This window comes from Phyllobates terribilis, unplaced genomic scaffold, assembly GCF_046119375.1.
Source record: "Phyllobates terribilis strain yellow unplaced genomic scaffold, ASM4611937v1 Scaffold_7__3_contigs__length_470593459, whole genome shotgun sequence".
Classification (NCBI taxonomy): Eukaryota; Metazoa; Chordata; class Amphibia; order Anura; family Dendrobatidae; genus Phyllobates; species Phyllobates terribilis.
The window spans coordinates 421,934,531-421,954,432 of NW_027362767.1; the positions used below are offsets into that span (position 1 = coordinate 421,934,531).

The window sequence follows — 19,902 nt, forward strand, 5'->3', positions numbered from 1 at the left end:
CCTTGTTGCAGCTGGTACTCCACAACTGCTCTCTTCTGCTCACAAATCCTTTGCAACATGTGGAGGGTAGAGTTCCAACATGTGGGGACATCACACACCAGTCGGTGTGCAGGAAGCTGCAAGCGCTGCTGCAACACAGCAAGGGCGGCAGAAGCTGTAGCTGACTTGCGAAAATGAGCTGACAGGCGGCGTACTTTCACGAGCAGATCTGGCAACTCGGGGTACGATTTAAGAAACCGCTGAACCACTAGGTTAAGCACATGAGCCAGGCATGGTACGTGTGTGATCTTTCCTCGCCTCAGAGCCGCCACCAGGTTACGGCCATTGTCACACACGACCATGCCGGATGTAGGTTCAGCATTGTCAGCCACAGATCTGCCTGCTCTTTCACAGCTGTCCACAACTCACAAGCAGTGTGAGGTTTATCACCTAAGCTTATGAGTTTCAGCACAGCCTGTTGCCGCTTGGCTGAGGCAGTACTGCAGTGCTTCCAGCTTGTAACTGATGTGGTGATATCTGAGATGGAGGCTGAACATGAGAAGGAGGAAGAGGAGGATGCGCAGGAGCTGTACACTGTGGGGGCAACTCTGACTGACATAGGGCCCGCAATCCTCGGTGTGGGGAGGATGTGTTCCGTCCCAAGGTCCGAATGGGTCCCGGCTTCCACTATGTTTACCCAGTGTGCCGTCAGGGAGATGTACCGTCCCTAGCCACAAGCACTTGTCCACGTGTCCGTTGTCAGGTGGACTCTCCCAGTAACTGCGTTGTTGAGGGCACGACAGATGTTTTGGGACACGTGCTTGTGTAGTGCGGGAATGGCACACCGGGCAAAATAGTGTCGGCTGGGGACCGAGTACCGATGGATGGCCACCGCCATAAAGTTGCGGAAGGATTCCGCCTCCACCAGCCTAAAAGGCAGCATTTCCAATGCAAGCAGTCGTGAAATGTGCGAATTTAGGACTGGCCTGTGGGGCGTTGGCTGCGAATTTGCGTTTTCGTTCAAAGGTCTGGGATATGGACAATTGAACGCTGCGGTGGGACGTGGACGTGGACGTTGATGCTGTTTCTTGAGAAAATGCCATAACAAGTGAAGACTGAGAGGAGGGGGCATCTTTGCATGCAGTATGGACAGGGGATTGCCTTGCACGCACAAGAGGGGGTTCTCTTACACGCACAACAGCGGAAGAAGCAGCGGTGACACCCGCTGACACTGGTCGTGGACCCTGGGGTTCGCCCCACAAAGTCGGGTGCTTTGCTGCCATGTGCCTGATCATGCTGGTGGTGGTCAGGCTGGTAGTTTTGTCACCATTGCTGATGCTGGCATGGCAGGTGGTACAAATGACCTTTTTGGGGTTATCAGCAGAGTCTTTAAAAAAATTCCAGACTCTGGAAGACCTACCGGTTGTACTGGCAACGTCCCTCGTGTTGGTGTTACGCGGAACTGTTGCCCGCCTTCTGTGTGTGGCCACCACACTGCTTCTTCCTGCCTGTTGGGGTACTCTGCCTTCCTCCCCCTATGTGCTGCTGGCCTCGCTCTGCTTGTCCTCCTGCCAAGTTGGGTCAGTTACTAGATCATCCACCACCTCCTCTTCTTCCACTTGCGCACCACGATCCTCCTCCTCACTTCGTGGCAATTGTGTCTCGTCGTCATCCACCTCTTGTGACAAACTGCCAGCGTCGACTTCCTCTGGCCGTGGCTGTTCAAATATTTGGGCATCGCTACATGGGATCTCCTCTTCCACCACTTAAAGCGGAGCAGGCGAGGGGCACAAATATGGAAATGGACCAGTGAACAGCTCTTCAGAGTGTCCAAGTGTGGGATCAGTTGCTGTCTGACCACACTCGGCATGGTGGGAGGAAGGAGCATCAGGGTGAGGAGGAGTATGCGGTCGAGACTCACAGCTACTAAAACTTGACCGTGTGGAAGACAGACCGGAGGTGGTGGTGCCCAGGTAACTGGAAGTATTATCTGCTATCCAATTAATAACCTGTTCACACTGATCAGTTCGCAATACTGATGTTGTAGTGTGCTTCCCTAGTAATTCGGTCAAGAAGTGGGAGTGAGAAGATGTGGTTGTTGGTTGTGGCACATTTTCACCTTGGCCACGGCCCCGTCCTCTACACGCACCATCACCAGAACGTCCAGTTCCACGTCCCTTGCCACGCGCCTTGCCCATTGTAAATTAAGTAAAATAGCTTACACTCGCACTATCAATGGAAAAAGGGTAATAAAAAGGAGATTAGAACTGTGGAAAAGGAAAACCACAGTTCTATTTCTCTGGCCTACAACAGAATCTTTTAAACAGATATATTTGTGTCTGAACAGTCAGGGAGAGACTATTACTGTTTTTTTTACCGAAAAAAGGTCAAAAGCTGGATAATACAGAGATTTGAACCGTGGAACTGCAAAACCACAGTTCTAGTTATCTGGCCTACACCGGAATCTTTTAAACAGATATATTTGTGTCTGAACAGTAAGGGAGACACTATTGCTGGGTTTTTTTACGGAAAAAATGCCAAAAGCAGGATAATACAGAGATTTGAACCGTGGAACTGCAAAACCACAGTTCTAGTTATCTGGTCTACACCAGAATCTTTTAAACAGATATATTGGTGTCTGAACACTCACAGACACACTCAATTTTTTTTTTTGGGGGGGGGGGGGGAGGGATACCAAAAGGTTAATAAGATGCGTATTTGTACAGTCTGACTGAGGAAAAAAAAATACAGAATATAGATGAAAAAAAAAGGATTTTTCCTGGCCCCTGAAACCGGGGGATAAGTCTAGCAATTTGAGCAGCAGCAGCACACAGGACTGTAATGCAGCGTTTGCTGGTATAACCACTGCGTCTCCTATACAGCCTGCCTGCCTGGTATCTGGGATGGATATTAGTCCTGAGAAGGACTGTTTGTTTGATTTTGCAGGCTTTAGAGACCCTACACTAACTATTTCGCACTATATATCCCTCCCTAACTCAGCAGCGCTGTCCCTACACTGTCTGATCCCGGGCGACTGTGTCCAAGATGGCGGCGCCCGGTTTTAAATACTCGAGGTGACGCTGTGCGGCCAGCCAATCACTGTAATGCCCACAACCAACATGGCTGCGGCATTACAGTGACTGGCTGGCAATCCCTGCATGTTTATTGGCTCTGTAAAGAGCGCCAAACATGCAGGGCGGAGACCCGAGCTCCCGCCCGAGTAACCCGGAAATGCTCGGTGCTCGCCGAACATCCCGAGTAGTGAGATGCTCGGGCGAGTACCGAGCAGTGTCGAGCATGTTCGCTCAACACTAGTAACCAGCTATCACCCAAGACCTGCTATAAATAGGGGATCACCATTGCCGGTGCAATGATCAAACCACATGACAAAGCCATTGACCCCGCCTATTATTGATTTTTGGGAATACATAACAAATAGAAGATTTTCCAGTCGATTTTTGATTAAAATATTTTAAAAAAATTGGCACTCACAATAAATCCAAGCAGGGTGTAGTTTCCTACCTGTTTCAGACTAAAAAAAAAGTCCTCAATTTTTTAAGTCTGAAACACGTAAGAAACTAAATCATGCTTGGATTTATTGTGAGTGTCAATTTTTATGATACAGATAAAAAGATTTTGAAATATTTTAATCAAGAATTGGCTGGAAAAAGCTTCTATTTCTTATGCAGTCTTTGGCCACAAGGGGCAGGAGTGGGATTTCCATGCTGAGAATCATTAAAAGCTTCATCCAATGAGAGCTGAAACACTTCTGTTTGTATTTGACTGCTGGGAAAGCCATGCCGTCAGCTGTAATTGGAGATTTAGGGGCAATACCATGCCTGACCACAAGGTTTGCTCTTAAAAAATATGATTCAGGAAGTCAGTGAAAAGCTTTTTCAATTAAATAAAAAAAAAATGTCATAAATCACCATTTAGTTTGCATAAATCCCACATCTGAATGCATTTTCTTAATTTGCCTGAATGCAGAAGAAATTATGAAAATTTGTATTTAAGCCGTATCTGCCATTTCACCCAAAACCAGAGTAAAAGTATGCTCTTGCTGCCCAACAAGCTGACTTTGATACATATATCAGTCTAATATGTAAAGAAAATTCACTAAAACTTGACATTTACTCATTCTAAAAGGATGATTCTTCTTCACTATTATTCTGCCAGCACGATAGGTGCTGTTACTGTTTTTACCCCACTTCCTAATGAGGATTGCTACTGCAAATATCCATTGGCCTGTCTGCCCTGAACTGAAAGCTCTCATCTCGATTATACCTCTGTGCTCAGACAGAGGAGCAGGAGCGTTTAAACAAGTTTCCCGCCCCCCTCCCCCCATCCCATTTTACTGTAGAGGAACAAGGACCTGTCTGCACTTCCTGTAATCTGTCTCAACATCACTGCTACTACACACGGATTGCACTTTACAACAGGCAGCGGACAGTAAGTCAGGCAGAAGGGAGCCATCTAGTGGCAGGTGCTTTGGAGCGAGTTTTTAGAGCTGAGAGCATTATTTGGAGTAAATAAATCATTGCAGTGGTTATAGAAAAAACAAGGACGATTTAATATAAAATGGTAATCAAATATTACAACATTAAGCTTCTCAAGAAAGTGGCAGTCCTGGGGCAAATGCCCTTCTTACCTATCCAGTATTGTGCATTGATCCTAGAGGGGTATTTTGATTTAATTTTTGGCTTTTTATTATATTTTTTTTTTTGCATTTTTCCTTCTATACAAAGATAAAACCATAGAAAAAAATGTAGTTTTTTTTTCAATTGAAACCCGCACACACATTAATCTTCTTTTTCTGGGTCATGGCCGTGTGTGGTTTTATGCAGCATCCGTTCACAATGCATGTGGTGTTTAGAAAAGATGAAGAAAAAGCTGATACTGTATCGTGAGATCAGTCAAAGGCAATGAAAAGTAGATGTGATCTGTATATACAAAATAATCACATTCTTGATCACCGAGTCAATGCAATAGCTGAATATTCTCCTTTTTTATGTCTTGTAGCCAAAACCCCAACGGCAAGCCAGTTTGACATCAAGAAATTCAAGGACCAGACACTTTGCTTTGAAACTAAATATAATTACTTCGTACCAGGGAGCATCAGGGAAGACGATGATGGTAAGAATCTAAAGACAAAGAAGATACATGCTTTAATAATAATAATTTATTATTGAGCCCACTTACTTTCTCCAGTAGAGAGAGACAGGGAAGCAGTACAATCTGTGCCTATATCATTTAAAGAGAAAAACAGGATGGCAGCACGTTCACTACAAATATAATTTAAAAGGAGACAGTTTTATCTATACATATATTATTTACAGGTAGACAAAGGCAGTACTATCTGTGCCAATATCATTTAAAAGGAGACAGTTTTATCTATACATATATTATTTACAGGTAGACAAAGGCAGTACTATCTGTGCCAATATCATTTAAAAGGAGACAGTATTATCTATACATATATTATTTACAGGTGGACAAAGGCAGTGCTATCTGTACCAATATCATGTAAAAAGAGAAACAGGATTGCTGTAATTTATTTTTTAATCTACTTACTTTCTGCTGTAGGGAGAAACCAGGAAGTAGTACTATCTGTGCCTATATCATTTAAAGAAAAAATCAGAATGCAGTTCTTTCACTATCAATATCATTTAAAAGGAGACAGTATTATCTATACATATATTTTTTACAGGCAGTACTATCTGTGCCAATATCATTTAAAGAGAGAAACAGGATTGCTGTAATTTATTTTTGAATCCATTTACTTTCTTCCGTAGGGAGAAACCAGGAAGGGAAGTAGTACTATCTTTGCCAATATCACTTAAAGAGAAAAACAGGATGTCAGTACTTTCACTACCAATATCATTTAAAAGGAGACAGTATGATCTACACATACAGTGGGTATGGAAAGTATTCAGACCCCTTTAAATTTTTCACTCTTTGGTTCATTGCAGGAATTTGGTAAATTCTAAAAAGTTCATCTTTTTCTCATTAAAGTCCACTCTGCACCCCATCTTGACTGAAAAAAAAACAGAAATGTAGAAATTTATGCAAATTTATTAAAAAAGAAAAACTGAAATATCACATGGTCATAAATATTCAGACCCTTTGCTCAGTATTGAGTAGAAGCCCCCTTTTGAGCTAGTACAGCCATGAGTCTTCTTGGGAATGATGCAACAAGTTTTTCACACCTGGATTTGGGGATCCTCTGCCTTTCTTCCTTGCAGATCCTCTCCAAATCCGTCAGGTTGGATGGTGAACGTTGATGGTCAGCCATTTTCAGGTCCCTCCAGAGATGCTCAATTGGGTTTAGGTCAGGGCTCTGGCTGGGCCAGTGAAGAATGGTCACAGAGTTGTTCTGAAGCCACTCCTTTGTTATTTTAGCTGTGTGCTTAGGGTCATTGTCTTGTTGTAAGGTGAACCTTCGGCCAAGTCTGAGGTCCAGATCACTCTGGGAGAGGTTTTCATCCAGGATATCTCTGTAATTGGCCGCATTCATGTTTCCTTCAATTTCAACCAGTCAACCTGTCCCTGCAGCTGTGTTTCCTTCAATTTCAACCAGTCAACCTGTCCCTGCAGCTGGAAAACACCCCCATAGCATGATGCTGCCACCACCATGTTTCACTGTTGGGATTGTATTGGTCAGGTGATGAGCAGTGCCTGGTTTTCTCCACACATACTGCTTAGAATTATCACCAAAAAGTTCTGTCTTTGTCTCATCAGACCAGAGAATCTTATTTCTCATAGTCTGGGAGTCCTTCATGTGTTTTTGAGTAAACCCTATGCGGGTTTTCATATGTCTTGCACTGAGGAGAGGCTTCTGTCGGGCCTCTCTGTCATAAAGGCCCGATTGGTGGAGGGCTGCAGTTATAGTTAACTTTGTGGAACTTTCTCCCATCTCCCTACTGCATCTCTGGAGCTCAGCCACAGTGATCTTGGGGTTCTTCTTTACCTCTCTCACCAAGGCTCTTCTCCCATGATTGCTCAGTTTGACTGGATGGCCAGGTCTAGGAAGACTTCTGGTGGTCCAAACATCTTCCATTTAAGGATTATGGAGGCTATTGTGCTCTTAGGAACCTTGAGTAATAAAGAAATTCTTTTGTAACCTTGGCCAGATCTGTGCCTTGCCACAATTCTGTCTCTGAGCTCCTTGGGCAGTGCCCTTGAGCTCATGATTCTCATTTGGTCTGACATGCACTGTGAGCTGTGAGGTCTTATATAGACAGGTGTGTGCCTTTCCAAATCAAATCCTATCAATTTAATTAAACACAGATGGACTCCAATGAAGGAGTAGAACCATCTCAAGGAGGATCACAAGGAAATGAACAGCATGTGACTTAAATATGAGTGTCTGCGCAAAGGGTCTGAATACTTATGACCATGTGATATTTCAGGATATTTCAGTTTTAGTTTGTTAATAAATTTGAAAAAATTCTACATTTCTGTTTTTTTCAGTCAAGATGGGGTGCAGAGTGTACTTTCATGAGAAAAAAATGAACTTTTTAGAATTTACCAAATGGCTGCAATGAAATAAAGAGTGAAAAATTTAAAGGGGTCTGAATACTTTCCGTACCCACTGTATATCATGTCTTCATGTCTTCCTTGCTAATAAAGTCCACATGTAATTGACGAGAACCGACTAGTAACCATTTTGTTCACACATGGAGTCCTACGGATCCCGTGATTCCTGAATTACATCTGATGAGTGTTAGTCGCCTGGTATTCAATCAGTTGAAGCTGGCACAGCTCCTGTAGTTGCCGTTTCTTGTTGCGGCTGTATATACTCTCCGGTCTTCCTCCCAAAGCCGAGCTGGTGGGGTTGGACATGGTAGAGTCTGAAATCTGCTGTGTATGTGACGCGCCCCTGGGCCTACTTGGTGTAGCGTTGCGCACGCGGGGACTACCCGGAGCCGGGCCTGTTGGGGGTAGTAGTCTCGTGGCGGTGACCCGGTCCGTGCCCAGGGAGTCAAACTGAGTGGCAGTATATTAGCAGTAGATGTTGGACGACTACGCCACCCGTTGAATGCAGCTATGGAGCTGCCGCTGCAGGGCAGACCGCTGAGGCCGGTGGAAGGATTGTGCAGCGTGGATGGTATAACCCCCAACGGGAGGGGTATGGCCTCAGGGCAGCCGACGTGGATGATGGGGGTAGCAGGAACCACTCAGAGACGATGCGGTGTAGTTCAGGGTCTTTACTGGTGACAAAAATAGACCCTCCCGGAGTACTGGCTAGCGATCGGGGCCTGGTCAGTCTTTGAGCAGATGGGATTTCCCCTGGCCAGGCGGAGTTGTAGGCCTCCCCAACTAATTGTACTCTTCTGGCTACCTTGCTAGAGGCAGGTAAAAGTAGCCCACGTCCCTGAGTGTACCGTGTGGTGCTCACCCGTATGGCCGGTGACTCGGGGCCTTCTAGTGGCTTCCGCTCCACGACGGCGGTGCTGGTCCCACGCGTGTGACCGTGCCTTCGGGTTTCTTGGCCAGAGGACCTGAAATCCCCTGCCGGTCGGTTTCTGCTGCTGGGTAAGGATTAGTCCCCACAGCCTCGGACTCCGGGTCCGGTGGTAACGCTTCAATCAGGGTGAGCTCTACAGCTGCCAGCCCCTGATTCCTTTTAGCACGACTTCCCCAGAGCTCCTGATCTCTCTTTCCTATAGCTGCTTCTCCTCTTCTTAACTCTACTCTTCTCAACTAACTCACCCTGCCTCAGCCCCAGTTTTATATAGGGGAAGTTCTTCCCCTCCCAGGACTGGGCAGGAGGTGTGGCATGCACAGGATTCCTGACCAAGAGACCTCCCACCTGCTCTCAGACGTAATATCTCTATCACTGTGGCAACCAGACCCCTGGGGTGTCACATTCCCCCCTAGTGAATTTTAGTACTCCGGGACTAAACATACTTTTGTAACATAACAAATTACAAACAGAAACAACGCAATAAAAAAAAACATTAGGATGGTCACGGCGTGTCCGCAACCGGGTGCAGTTTTTGAAGAAAACAAAGGTGTCCATTTCACCAAAACAGGGAGACGTAACCAGGTAGGGGTCTGTCCTGCCCCGAGTCCTTATCAGTCTTTTAGTCCATCCTGGGTTACGCTCCAACTATATGCAAAAAGGATTCCCGGTAAATCCACCAAAGACTCCTACAAATAACTAGAAACACATAATTATACACAAACAACAATAAACAGGTAAACATTAATAAAATAGCTTGAACATTTAGATCCTCCACCGTATGGGCAACTGGCCTCTAGTGACCCTAGTGGACCTACGGAGCTGGCTGACTGGTCCTGAGCTACAGGGTATAGGAGCTGTCAAGGGTAAACTGGGCAGCCGTCTACGGACTCTTTGGCTCACTAGGGGTATGGCAGGCTCACTATAAGCAGAGGGTTGATTCTCCTGGTCTGCTTGTGTGGGGTCTTCTGCCTCCTGGACCGGCTGTTCTTCCAGCTCTACCTGTGTCTCCGTAGGCACTTGGGATGCTGGTTGGAGGAACGTGAGGACGGGTACCACAACAGCACCATTGACTTGAGTCCAAGACCGAGGGAAGTCTCCGAGCACAGTACTAACCATATCTTCCCTTTCCTCTACGGGTCGAGGGTCTTCTTGTTCCTCTTCAGGGTTCCGTAGCTGTTCAGGACACTTCTTCAGGTGATCCCGGGATACAATGGCTGTGGTTTCCCCTCCGTCTTTACTGATTGTACAGATCTTTGGGTTGTCGTGGCTTGAGGGCAGTACGGTGTACGGGTCCTTCTCCCACTGGTCGTCCAACTTGTGGAGCCGTCTTTTCCTCTTTAAGACCTGCTCTCCGGGCACCAGGGGAACAGCGGGAGCATACTGGTTGTAAGTTTTCTCTTGTCTTTCCCTAGCTTGACAGAGACTTCGCTCCACGCTCTCCTGTACTTTCCGGTACTGCTGCTGCCTCTCTGTGTCCCAGTCTGCTTCTGGTGAAGTGTCCTCGGGTGTCAGGACTCCCATCTCCAGATCAACAGGAAGCTTACCAGGTCTTGCCCTCATTAGGTAAGCCGGGGTACAGTTGGTGGAACCTACAGGGATGTGGTTGTATAGGTCCACCAGGTCGGGCAGCTTTTCAGGCCACAGACTACGTTCTTCCAGGGGCAATGTTTTCAGAAGATCTATCACCACCTGGTTCATTTTCTCACAAAGTCCATTAGTTTGCGGGTGATAGGGTGTTGTTCTAATCTTCCGGCAGCCATACAGGGTGCAGAACTCCTGGAAGACTTCCGCTTCAAAGGCAGGCCCCTGGTCTGTCAGCACCTGCTCCGGGTATCCGTGCGGACGGCAGAAGTGCTGCTGGAAGGCTCTAGCTGCTGTTTGAGCCGTTAAGTCCTTGACGGGGACGACAACCAAGAACCGGGAGTAGTGATCCACGATGGTTAATGCGTAGACGTAGCCACTTCTGCTTGGGGTCAGTTTTACATGATCCAAGGCTACCAGTTCCAACGGCTGTCTGGTGATGATGGACTGCAGGGGAGTCTTCTGGCTGGCACGGTCCCTCCTTCTTAGGTTGCATGGGCCACAGTCTCTGCACCACCTCTCGATGGTTCCTCTCATGCCTACCCAATGGAACCGCCCGCGCAGCAGGAACTCCAGCTTCTTCCATCCGAAGTGCCCAGCTCCGTCGTGGTATGCCTCCATCACCATAGCTGCGTCTCTTCTTGGCACCACTACTTGCCAGATTAGTTCATGCGTCCGGGAGTTAACCATTCTGCGGCACAACTTCCCCTTGTAAAGGAACAGTCGACTCTTCTCAGCCCACAGTTGCTTGGCTTCCTCCGGAGCGTCTGGGTCAAGGCGTGCATCTGGCCGAGTCAGCATCTCCTTTACCAGTCGGACGGCAGGGTCACTGTCTTGCGTTTCCGCCCAGTTGTAATGAGGTAATGGGTTGAACGTAGCGAATTGCTTACTCCTTACACGGTGGGAATACTGGATAGTCCCATGACGGTGGAACGCGGGGAGTTCAACTTCTTCCAGTTCCTCTGAATCTTCCCCTACGTCCGTTAGGTTCGGCACCCTGGACAGGGCGTCCACGTTGGTATTGGAGCGTCCTGCCCGGTATTTGATTGTAAACTCATAGTTGGACAAGCGGGCCATCCATCTCTGCTCTAGGGCACCGAGTCTTGCAGTGTCCAGGTGTGTCAACGGGTTGTTATCCGTGTACACGGTGAACCGGGAAGCAGCGAGGTAGTGCTTAAAGCGTTCGGTGACTGCCCACACCACTGCCAGGAACTCTAGCTTAAATGAGCTGTAATTCTCAGGGTTTCTTTCGGTGGGTCGCAGTTTTCGGCTGGCGTAAGCAATTACCCGTTCCTTCCCCTGCTGGATCTGGGACAGTACGGCTCCTAGCCCGATGTTACTGGCGTCGGTGTAGAGGATAAAGGGCTGGCTATAATCAGGGTACGCCAGGATTTCATCCCCCGTGAGGGCCATCTTCAGCTGGCAGAAGGACTCTTCTTCCAGCTTCTCCCATCTGAAGGGTGGCTTCTGGTTCTTGGCCTTCCTGGACTGGCCTATCAGGAGGTCCTGCATAGGAGCTGCCTTTTTGGTGAAACCGGGAATGAACCTTCGGTAGTAGCCTACCAACCCGAGGAACTGCCTCACTTCCTTTACGCTGGAGGGGCTTGGCCATTCCTTAATTGCGGTGATCTTATCAGGGTCGGGGGCCACTCCGTCAGCACTCACCACGTGTCCCAGGTACTGCACCTTTGGCTTCAGGAGGTGACACTTGGAGGGTTTCACCTTTAGGCCGTAACTTGCCAGAGCTTCGAACACTTCCGCCAGGTGTTTCAGGTGGTCCTCGTAGGTCTTGGAATAGACGATGACATCGTCCAGGTATAACAGGACCGTCTCAAAGTTTCGGTGTCCCAGACAGCATTCCATCAATCGCTGGAAGGTTCCTGGTGCGTTGCAGAGTCCGAACGGCATGCAGGTAAACTCGCTAAGTCCCATCGGGGTGGTGAATGCGGTCTTCTCCCGGTCCGCCTCTGCTACAGGAACATGCCAGTACCCGCTAGTGAGATCCAAGGTGGAGAAGAAGTTAGCAGATTTTAAAGCAGCCAAAGACTCCTCTATTCTTGGTAAGGGGTACGCATCTTTGTGTGTGATACGGTTAATTTTCCGGTAATCTACACACATTCTCATGGTGTTGTCTTTCTTTTTGACCAAGACTAGTGGAGCTGCCCAGGGGCTACAGCTATCCCTGATTACCCCAGCCTCCTTCATGTCTCTAAGCATCCCCTTGGCGTGTTGCTAGTGTGTAGGGGGTACGGGTCGATACCTCTCTTTTATGGGAGGATGGTCTCCCGTGGGAATGTGGTGTTCTACCCCCTTGACTCGCCCGAAGTCTAACGGGTGTTTACTAAACACTCTCTCGTACTCTCGAACCACCCGGTAGACTCCCTGTTTCTGGTGGGAGGGAGTGGAGTCAGTACCCAAATGTAGTTGCTGACACCAATCCTCCATTATTTTCGTAGAGCCGTTACCTTCCTACGGGTGAGATGGAGGCAAGGGTTCCACAGACTGTATAGAATTTTGGTTGATAGTATATAATTTGGCTAGCGTAGCATACCGGGGCAGGTATACTTCCCTTTTCCCGATATTTATTATACGAACGGGCACCCTCCCATGGCGTACATCAACTACCCCCCGTGCTGTCAAAATGGTGGGCCTACTGTCTGAGTAGACTGGTTCTACCATGGCCTGGTAATCTCTACCTCTCAGACCAATAGCTGCCCGGCACCAAATCATCATTTCACTTTTCGGGGGCATGGCAATAGGGAAAGGGTCACACATTCTTACGCTACCAATCTCACCACCGGAGAGTTCCACCTGTTGCCGTCGCATCAGTGCCCGGATCTCTTTCTGGAGCACTCGCTGCTGGCCAGCGCTGGCGTTCTTGGCAACCTGCTGTAAAATGAAAATCACCTCTGCAAGACAATTTTCAATCACATTAGTTCCTAGAGTTATCTTTGGGTGACTCTCGCGCTTGTCAATGTCTACAATGATCAGTCCCTGTGCTGCCAGTTCGACTCTACCGATTTTAATGGTCATTTCTTTAAATCCGATCTGTGGCACGGGCTGACCATTACTGGCGATGATACTCAAGTCGTCGTCTGGATAGCGGGTTATATCCGAGTCATTCCAGTACTGCTTGAAGAGCACGTACGGGATGGTGGTGACCTGTGACCCGGTGTCCAGCAAGGCACTCATAGGGATGCCATCCAGTACCACAGGCAAGACTGGACGTCCTCCCACATATTTGTCGCGCCAGTTCGATGGGCCTGGTGATCTTTTTCCTGGGGGTTGGCACTCTACCCCAGATTGTGCCAGTTTAAAGGACAGTACCTTGCCATATGTCAAGGTAGATTGCAGCGGCGGCAGATAGGTTGTCCGTCCTCGTTGTACCGGTCGCTGGGTCTTCCTCTGGCCGGTGGGGTCCTCCTTGGTCGACGCCACGGGATGTCCTCCGGTCCGGATGCCAGCTGGATCTTCCCTGGAGTGGAAACCTGTAAAGACTGCACAGTTCGGGTTAGCGCAGCAACGCTTTTAGCTAGCTCTTGGACCTGATGGTGCAGGTCCGGAGCCGGGTCATTGTTCAAAGCCTGCGCATCAGCCCCCACAGGCCCTGCCGACAAGGGCGCCGCCTCCTGGTGGTAAGTGGTAGTAGGGCGCCTGTGGGTCACAACGCCACCCGGTGCCGGTTCTCGGAGCACCCGGATGGCTCTGTCCTTGAACTGTGCAAAGTCCAGATGAGGATCCTGTAAGGCTATGGCCCGCAACTGGGTTCGGTGGACATTGCAATATAGTCCCTGTATAAATTGCTCTGTCAACAGCCTGTCCTCGTTTCCCACGCTGTCAGGGTCGGTCTGCTTAATGGCTCTCAGGGCCTCTTGTAGGTTTAGTGCATAGTCCCTTATACTCTCATGTGCTCGCTGCTTGCACCCATAGAATCTAAGCTTAATCTCGGCTGAGGTGCGGGTATCAAAGGTGTCCCTCAGCCGGGTTAGTATCCCTGCGACAGTCCTCCTCCCAGGTGGCCAGGACTTTACCTCCCTTTGGGCTGCCCCGGTTAGTTGGGCCACCAGGATGCTCACTTTTTGCTCTTCTGGAAGAGGCTATCCAGCTTTTCTTTAAAGTCATTCAGGGTATGTGACTCCCCTGAGTACTGGGGTAGCCAGGCTGCTCCCGGGATATAGGGCATGGTGAAAGGCATGACTGCAGCAGCGGTGGCGCTGGCGGGGGTTGAGGCAGTGAAGCTCTCCTCCGTATCCGACATCTTTCTCCCCCCCTAGTGGACCGTGGCCTACCTTGCGATGATCCTCTTCCGTAGGCCGCGGCTCCGCAGTGGATCGTCAGGGTCGAGGACCTTCCGTCGCGCTCCTGTGACGTCGGCGTCTGCTGGGCTCCTTCCAGGACCTTACGCAACGTCCGGACGTGAGGCGGGGCTTCAGTTCTCGCGCGCTTTCAGAGTCCATGCCCCTCTTCTTCCCGCGCGGCGTCTTCAAGATGGCGTCCAACGGCGGGAAAACTCCACGGATGGCGGGAAGAAGGCAGAAGATGGCGCCGGATGGCGGGAAAACTTCGCGGATGGCGGGAAGAAGGTAGAAGATGGCGCCGGATGGCGGGAAACCTCCACGGATGGCGGGAATCTTCACCACTGGTAAGTTTGAACAGTCTCTTTCAGGCACGCAGTACCCGGTGGTTGCGGGCACGAAATCCTGCCGACTACGCCAAAAGTTGACGCGCCCCTGGGCCTACTTGGTGTAGCGTTGCGCACGCGGGGACTACCCGGAGCCGGGCCTGTTGGGGGTAGTAGTCTCGTGGCGGTGACCCGGTCCGTGCCCAGGGAGTCAAACTGAGTGGCAGTATATTAGCAGTAGATGTTGGACGACTACGCCACCCGTTGAATGCAGCTATGGAGCTGCCGCTGCAGGGCAGACCGCTGAGGCCGGTGGAAGGATTGTGCAGCGTGGATGGTATAACCCCCAACGGGAGGGGTATGGCCTCAGGGCAGCCGACGTGGATGATGGGGGTAGCAGGAACCACTCAGAGACGATGCGGTGTAGTTCAGGGTCTTTACTGGTGACAAAAATAGACCCTCCCGGAGTACTGGCTAGCGATCGGGGCCTGGTCAGTCTTTGAGCAGATGGGATTTCCCCTGGCCAGGCGGAGTTGTAGGCCTCCCCAACTAATTGTACTCTTCTGGCTACCTTGCTAGAGGCGGGTAAAAGTAGCCCACGTCCCTGAGTGTACCGTGTGGTGCTCACCCATATGGCCGGTGACTCGGGGCCTTCTAGTGGCTTCCGCTCCACGACGGGGGTGCTGGTCCCACGCGTGTGACCGTGCCTTCGGGTTTCTTGGCCAGAGGACCTGAAATCCCCTGCCGGTCGGTTTCTGCTGCTGGGTAAGGATTAGTCCCCACAGCCTCGGACTCCGGGTCCGGTGGTAACGCTTCAATCAGGGCGAGCTCTACAGCTGCCAGCCCCTGATTCCTTTTAGCACGACTTCCCCAGAGCTCCTGATCTCTCTTTCCTATAGCTGCTTCTCCTCTTCTTAACTCTACTCTTCTCAACTAACTCACCCTGCCTCAGCCCCAGTTTTATATAGGGGAAGTTCTTCCCCTCCCAGGACTGGGCAGGAGGTGTGGCATGCACAGGATTCCTGACCAAGAGACCTCCCACCTGCTCTCAGACGTAATATCTCTATCACTGTGGCAAACAGACCCCTGGGGTGTCACATATGCCTCACCTATGGTCTGCTGGGTCCGTCTATATGCCTCCCTGGTTGTGGAGCCCTTGGACCGTGTCAGCGAACACCAGTCTCCTGCAGTTCCCCCGGATCCATCGGGTTGAATAGTAGTATCCCACCGCTGCCACCATAACGTGGAGACACGGGGGTCTCCCATGGGCATAATACTACTCAGACAACACAGGGTGAGGGTAAAACAGTGTGGAAATACTTTATTGAACTGTAAAACAGACAATAAACATATCGAAGAGTCCCATCAAATACCCAAGATAGTGCAAAATTACAGTCACCCTTCTGCTGGCACGCTGAGATTTGAGCAGCTGCGATTTCAAGGCTTCCAAGGCCAACTATCACAACGAGTGGCCCCCCACTTTTGACGGGCACCCACAGAGAGGAGGTAGTGGCAAGCTTAGGAAGCTGACAGTCCATTGAGGTACATGGCCAGGAGACCCGAAGATCCCAACCTGACTTCCCCGAACATATCCATGGAACCAGGTGACCGGTGGGTCCCAACCTGGCTTTCTTCAAGCGTATCCTTGGGTTCTAGGTGACCGGATTGTCCCAACCTGGTTTCCCCAAGTGTATTCATAGGTTCTGTGATAGTCAATGGAGCAGATCTGCATTCCTCCAGCCAGCGCCACGGTCCCTTAAGCTGGCATTCTGTAGAATCCAAATCAGTGTCCCTCTGTATGGAGCCATGTGTCCTAGCTGCTGCTCTGGCAATTTACTCTCAATCTAAGAGTCTCTCTTGGCTGAGATTTTGTAAAGATATTTCTCATCATTCACTGGGCAAGGGAGAAGGTGGCAGGGGTTCATATCTGATTGAGCTTTTAATCAATTTGCATAGTTTGTCATCCATTGCTCTGCAGATCAGCAAACTAGCTGGCCTGCTTCAATAGTACAATAACATAGTAACGTAGGTTGTATAAAGACCTAGGTCCATCAAGTTGAACCTTCCTAATATGTAATCAGCATATTAGCAAACATCATTGTTCCATGACCCTCAGTTCCAGTCCTCCAGAGATAACAGACTATAAACTGCAGTAAATATTAACTCAAGTGTCAACATTCAAGCTTATACAAATAACAGTCTGTCCTTTTTTACCAACCAAAGAAAAACAAATAAATTCAAAAGTCAACATAAAGATAATAGCGTATTTCTCCTGGCATACTGATTTTAGACGTCTGGATAATAAAGAATAAATGCTGTGTCGTCACAGAGAGAAAACATGAATAACTGCTTACTGTCTGGGATCTACATGATTTACAGGGAGAGACAGGGAAGCAGTACTACATGTGTCTACAATATTTACAGGAAGACTGTATAATATACAGTACAGACCAAAAGTTTGGACACACCTTCTCATTTATAGATTTTTCTGTATTTTCATGACTATGAAAATTGTACATTCACACTGAAGGCATCAAAACTATGAATTAACACATGTGGAATTATATACTTAACAAAAAAGTGTGAAACAACTGAAAATATGTCTTATATTCTAGGTTGTTCAAAGTAGCCACCTTTTGCTTTGATGACTGCTTTGCACACTCTTGGCATTCTCTTGATGAGCTTCAAGAGGTAGTCACCGGAAATGGTCTTCCAACAATCTTGAAGGAGTTCCCAGAGATGCTTAGCACTTGTTGGCCCTTTTGCCTTCACTCTGTGGTCCAGCTCACGCCAAACCATCTCGATTGAGTTCAGGTCTAGTGACTGTGGAGGCCGGGTCAACTGGTGTAGCACCCCATCACTCTCCTTCCTGGTCAAATAGCCCTTACACAGCCTGGAGGTGTGTTTGGGGTCATTGTCCTGTTGAAAAATAAATGATGGTCCAACTAAACGCAAACCGGATTGAATAGTATGCCGCTGCAAGATGCATGTTGTTGCCATGCTGGTTCAGTATGCCTTCAATTTTGAATAAATCCCCAACAATGTCACCAGCAAAGCACCCCCACACCATCACACCTCCTTCTCCATGCTTCACGGTGGGAACCAGGCATGTAGAGTCCATCCGTTCACCTTTTCTGCGTCGCACAAAGACACGGTGTTTGGAACCAAAGATCTCAAATTTGGACTCATCAGACCAAAGCACAGATTTCCACTGGTCTAATGTGCATTCCTTGTGTTCTTTAGCCCAAACAAGTCTCTTCTGCTTGTTGCCTGTCCTTAGCAGTGGTTTCCTAGCAGCTATTTTACCATGAAGGCCTGCTGCACAAAGTCTCCTCTTAACAGTTGTTGTAGAGATGTGTCTGCTGCTAGAACTCTGTGTGGCATTGACCTGCTCTCTAATCTGAGCTGCTGTTAACCTGCGATTTCTGAGTCTGGTGACTCTGATAAACTTATCCTCAGAAGCAGAGGTGACTCTTGGTCTTCCTTTACTGGGGCGGTCCTCATGTGAGCCAGTTTCTTTGTAGCGCTTGATGGTTTTTGCAACTGCACTTGGGGACACTTTCAAAGTTTGCCCAATTTTTCGGACTGACTGACCTTCATTTCTTAAAGTAATGATGGCCACTCGTTTTTCTTTACTTAGCTGCTTTTTTCTTGCCATAATACAAATTCTAACAGTCTATTCAGTAGGACTATCAGCTGTGTATCCACCTGACTTCTGCACAACACAACTGATGGTCCCAACCCCATTTATAAGGCAAGAAATCCCACTTATTAAACCTGACAGGGCACACTTGTGAAGTGAAAACCATTTCCGGTGACTACCTCTTGAAGCTCATCAAGAGAATGCCAAGAGTGTGCAAAGCAGTCATCAAAGCAAAAGGTGGCTACTTTGAAGAACCTAGAATATAAGACATATTTTCAGTTGTTTCACATTTTTTTGTTAAGTATATAATTCCACATGTGTTAATTCATAGTTTTGATGCCTTCAGTGTGAATGTACAATTTTCATAGTCATGAAAACACGGAAAAATCTTTAAATGAGAAGGTGTGTCCAAACTTTTGGTCTGTACTGTATGTCTACATAAATTAAAGAGACAGTCAGGATGGCAGTACTAACTCTACTGACATAGCTTAAAGGGAGAGACAGGTAAGTAGCACTATCAATACTTAGTTTAATTACAGCTATTTCTGTCTACATTATTTACATGGAGAAATTGAGACAAAACTGTCCTCAAATTAAAGGAAAAATTGTAAGCCAGTAATATATGTGCCTATATTATTTAAAGAGAGAAGTAGAGGGGATAGTACCATCTGGTATTCAGTTTACATGGAGGGGAAGGGGCTGCACTATCTCTACCTAAATGATTTACAGGAAAAGTACCTTTGTTTAGATTATTTACAGGTGGCAATGGTATCTGTAGTTAGAACATTTACAGTGAGATAGAGGAAGGCAGTGCAGTCTGTGTCTACATGATGCGCAATAAAAGACAGGGAGACTGTACTATCTGTGCCTATAACATTTACAGTGAGATAGAGGAAGGCAGTGCAGTCTGTGTCTATATGATGCACAATAAAAGACAGGGAGACTGTACTATCTGTGCCTATAACATTCACAGTAAGATACAAGAAGGCAGTGCAGTCTGTGTCTATATGATGCACAATAAATGACAGGGAGACTGTACTATCTGTGCCTATAACATTCAGTGAGATACAAGAAGGCAGTGCAGTCTGTGTCTATATGATGCACAATAAAAGACAGGGAGACTGTACTATCTGTGCCTATAACATTCACAGTAAGATACAAGAAGGCAGTGCAGTCTGTGTCTATATGATGCACAATAAAAGAAAGGGAGACTGTACTATCTGTGCCTATAACATTTACAGTGAGATAGAGGAAGGCAGTGCAGTCTGTGTCTACATGATGCGCAATAAAAGACAGGGAGACTGTACTATCTGTGCCTATAACATTTACAGTGAGATAGAGGAAGGCAGTGCAGTCTGTGTCTATATGATGCACAATAAAAGACAGGGAGACTGTACTATCTGTGCCTATAACATTCAGTGAGATACAAGAAGGCAGTGCAGTCTGTGTCTATATGATGCACAATAAAAGACAGGGAGACTGTACTATCTGTGCCTATAACATTCACAGTGAGATACAAGAAGGCAGTGCAGTCTGTGTCTATATGATGCACAATAAAAGACAGGGAGACTGTACTATCTGTGCCTATAACATTCACAGTGAGATACAAGA

At 47.9% G+C, this 19,902-nt stretch overlaps 1 protein-coding gene across 1 annotated transcript in view; it reads left to right on the plus strand.

Moving 5' to 3' along the window:
* LOC141155136 (uncharacterized) overlaps positions 1 to 19,902 on the plus strand; it is a 118,833-nt gene that overhangs the window by 61,572 nt on the left and 37,359 nt on the right. The window contains exon 10 of the mRNA XM_073641813.1: positions 4,999 to 5,112. Within this exon, the coding sequence (XP_073497914.1) occupies positions 4,999 to 5,112 (114 nt within the window). The remainder of the gene's footprint in view (positions 1 to 4,998; positions 5,113 to 19,902) is intronic.